Source organism: Lipotes vexillifer, unplaced genomic scaffold (genome assembly GCF_000442215.2).
Source record: "Lipotes vexillifer unplaced genomic scaffold, Lipotes_vexillifer_v1.1 scaffold4, whole genome shotgun sequence".
NCBI lineage: Eukaryota > Metazoa > Chordata > Mammalia > Artiodactyla > Lipotidae > Lipotes > Lipotes vexillifer.
The window spans coordinates 3,411,028-3,414,932 of NW_006785876.1; the positions used below are offsets into that span (position 1 = coordinate 3,411,028).

Sequence of the window (3,905 nt, forward strand, 5' to 3'; positions counted from 1 at the left end):
ATTCCTGTATGAGTCTCCTGTTTCTCCCTAGCAGAGGTTTCCAAAGTAGGGGTGTTTCTCTGGGAGACTGGGGCTCCCTGAGGGCGGGGCCGCGTCTCCCCTCAGACAGGGGCTTCCCGAGGTCGGGGCCGTGTCTCCCCTCAGACCTGGGGCTCCCTGAGGGCAGTATCTTGCCTCTGCCATTAGACTAGGAGTCCCAGGAGCACAGCACATGGCCCCAGCTCTGCTGGTGGCAGGCACCGGCCAGCTCCTCACTCACCTCCCGCTCAGGGTTGGAGCCGATGTGCAGCATGGCCATGGGGCTGTTGGGAGCACTGTTGCCGGCTGAGGACGACAGCACGTGTCCGGCCCGCACGCCTGGGGAGGCAGCTGGCAGGGGCTTTGGGGAGCCCTGAGCAGGGCTGATGTGGGCAGCAAACTTGTTCCCGTAGGTCTCAGACAGGTACTCCCGCACCTTCTGGTCCCGGGACTGCTGCAGGTGGTAGGAGGTGGGGTTCTCCAGGTAGGACTGCACCTGGAGCGGGGAGGAGGTAAAGGGCTCAGGGCGGGGGCTCCGAGGACCGGGGCGAAGGGACGGGGTGGAGCAGGCCTTACCTTCAGCACCTCCCCGGGCACGGGTGGCGGAGACTGGAAGTGGACGGGTGTGTTGATGGCGGGGGTGGGCGGCGCCCCCAGCTGCTGCTGCTGCTGCTGCTGCATGTAATGCATGACGGCCTGCTGCTGCATGCGCTCCCGCTGCTCCTCCTGCTGCGCCTGCTCCCGCATGAGCTGCATGCGGAGCCCGATGCGTGACGCCATGGTGGCTGCTGGCTCCCTGCGGACGGGAGGGGGCAGTGCTGTGAGGCACGGTCCCCTTCAACGTGCATGGGGTCTTGGGACTTCCCTGGTGGTCCGGTGGCTAGGACTCTGTGCTTCCATTGCAGGGGGCCCGGGTTCCATCCCTGGTCAGGGAACTAAGATACCGCAAGCCACGCCGTGCAGCCCAAAACAAACAAACGAACAAAAAACCAAACAAAGTGCATGGGTGTCTTGAGGAAGGGGCCAGGACAAGGGCAACCACATTTTACAGGAGAGGGGGAGGGATTTGCCCAAGGTCACCAAGCAAGTGGGTGACAGAGACTTAAACCCAAGTCTGCTGGTTCTTGGGCCAGAGCTGGAGACTGCCTCCAGGTCAGCCTCCCAGACTTGAAGTCAACCTTGACTCCTTTCTCTCTCTCATGCCACCTGGTGAGCCTCCAGATCTGACCTCAAGTACATCCTCCTCTGCCACTGCCTCGCTGCCACCAGTGTGAGCCCAGCCTCTGCTATGCCTTACCTGGCTTCGTGAAGGCGCCTCCTAACGTCAGACTCCCTCCTGCTTGCCCCATGACATTCTACTTACAACTCAGTAATTAGAGGGGTCCTGTTAAAACCAAAGTTAGATCCTCTCCCTCTTTTGGCTCAGAACTCTCCATGGCTCCTGTTTCACTCAGTGTGAAAACCAAAGTCCTCACCATAAAAAGCTCTCCATGATCTGGCCCCGCCTCATGGTCCCTGTGACCCCAGTTATCTCTCACTCTCCTCTTCGTTCCATCTGCTCCGGCCACACCCAATCCCTCAGACATACCAGGCACGTTTCCTACCTCAGGGCCTTTGCACCTGCGCTTCCCTCCACCTGAGGTGCCCATCCCCAGACACCACCATGGCTCATTCCTCCACCGCCACCACTCAAGTAGGTCACCTCCTTACAGAGACCTTCCATGACTATCCTATTTAAAACTGCAAACCCCCCACCAGCCCGCCCCCCACTTTATGCTCCTTCCCTGTTTTGTTTCTCCATGTCACTTACCACCATCTTAAATATTACACATTTTTGCTTAGTTATTTCAATTCATTCTCTATCGCTTTCTCAGTAGGAATGCAAACTCCCCTGAGGGCAGGCATTTTGTCTGTTTTGCTCCCTGCTGTGCCTCAGGCCTCTATGAACATGTGCAGGGAATGGTTACTATTTATGAAACAGCGTTGGCCATACAGCAGCGAGCCAGCTGCAGTCCCTGAGCTCCTGGCATCTACAGGCCAGTAAATGAGAAAGGCAAGTCCTCAGGCCACTGTAACCCTGTGCAGGGAGGGCCACTGCAGGGCACCTGGTCCTCCCAGGGCCCAGGGAGAGCTTTCCACCACCCAGCACAGCAGCCCTGATCTTTGAAGGGTCTCAGGAGGACAGGGGACTAAGGCCTATTTGGGAAGGGGGCAGGACAGGACAGAATGAGTCTTGCAGCTGGTCGCACTCTGTCCCTAGCTCACTGAGTGACCCTGGGCTCATCCCTCCCCATCTCTGAGCCTCCATCTCCCCATCCACAAGATGAAGACGTTGGACTGGGTGATATCTAAGGTCCTTCCCAGCTGGGATGGGCTGAGACTCTCTGAGAGGTGCAGGGGCCCTGGGGGTGCCCAGATGCCATAAGGTCTTGACAGGGGCTGGAGGGTCCCCTCTCAGTGATATTGCAAGAGGCAGTACAACTTTGTAGTTGAGCAAGTGCTACAAACAGGGCTTGAATCTCAGTTCTGCAACTTCTTTGCTGTGTGACTTTAGGCAAGTCACTTGACTTCTCTGAGCCTCAGTTACCTGACCTGTAAAGAGTTTCAGAAGGTTGGTGAGAGCGTTAAATGAAAATAATGTGTCTTCAAGAGTGTGCATCACTTGGTAGGCTGAGTGGGTGAGTGATGGATCAGCACAAGATTGGAGGGTCAGCCACAGCGTAGACCAGAGGCCAGAGCTGTGCCCCAAAGTCCGAAGAATGAGACCAGACCTCTGGGGGTGGCAAAGGAAAGCAGCACAGGCTGACATGTTCTGCCTAATGCCAGACATCAGACTAAGTCAGCATTAGTGGAAGGTACTGGCATATATTCAGTGAAAATCACCGGATCATGGAAATAATAATAATTTGCATCTATCTGAGCATTTACTGTGTGCTGGGCACTGTTCCAAGCACTTTAACCTCAAACAGCCCCATCTGGTAGCTTTGGTTATTATTCTCCTTCTACAGATAAGGAGAAACAGAAGCACAGGGAGGTCAGGTCTCGGGCAGTGGGGACAGTGCTGGGACCCAATCCCACATTCTGGCTCCCCAGCTCATGGTGGGTGAGGGTGAAGGGTCTTCAGACCATCATGTCTCCATATAGAGCTGGGAAGGCGATTGTCCCAGGTTGCACATCTGGTTGATTCAGGGCCGCCCAAGCCACCTGACCCCCAAGCCAGGGCTGCTTCTAAGCACCCTGCATCCTGCCCTACAAAGGTGGAGCAGCGCTACCCAGCTGGAGGGCTGAGTACTCAGTGGCCCTAACCTTACCTCCCTTCCTCCCTTCTCTGTCCCCGTAGGCCAGGAATTTGTGACTAGGCTGCCTCAGCCCCAGGGGTCTCTCTGCCCAGCTCCCTATGGACAGTTCCCAAGGAGAAAGGAGCAGACGCACCCTTTCCCCCCCTCCCCTGTCCTGTAGCAGGGACACATCTGCAGCCTCCACCTCTGTCCTGTGCTCCTACAGAGGGGTAGCCTGTCTTTGCCCGCACTGCAGCCCTGCAGACCTCACAGGCTCTGACCCCAGCCCAGCTCACTCCCATCGCAGCTGCACCCCCTGCCCGCTCACAATTGCAGCGAGCCCCTCCCCCTCAGAAACAATCTAACTTCAGTTGGCCCATGGGGGCAGGGGTGGGGTGAGGGTGCAGACACCGAGCCTGGCAGTGCCAGCCGGCACGGGGAGGACTGAGGGAGAACGAGCCCCTTGTTTCCCTCACAAAGGGCTGGGCGCCCATCCTGGGCTGGGCGAGAACATGGGCTCAGCCTGCTCAGCCTCTCACTGCCTGCGCCAGCCTCAGTTTGCTCATTTGTAAAATGGACGCAGGAATCCCTGCCCCACCACCCAGCCCG

General features: G+C 57.6%; 1 protein-coding gene across 2 annotated transcripts in view; it reads right to left on the reverse strand.

Moving 5' to 3' along the window:
• The window catches only part of TFEB (transcription factor EB), a 6,458-nt gene extending 5,651 nt beyond the window's left edge, over nucleotides 1–807 (reverse strand). The window contains exons 1-2 of one of the 2 annotated variants that reach the window (XM_007458200.1): nucleotides 595–807; nucleotides 260–514 (exon numbers count right to left, since the gene is read on the reverse strand). In XM_007458200.1, coding sequence (XP_007458262.1) covers nucleotides 260–514; nucleotides 595–798 — 459 coding nt within the window. In that variant the 5' untranslated portion in view covers nucleotides 799–807. The remainder of the gene's footprint in view (nucleotides 1–259; nucleotides 515–594) is intronic. The other variant, XM_007458199.1, reaches the window with a different exon arrangement.
• Nucleotides 808–3,905: the final 3,098 nt, after the last annotated feature.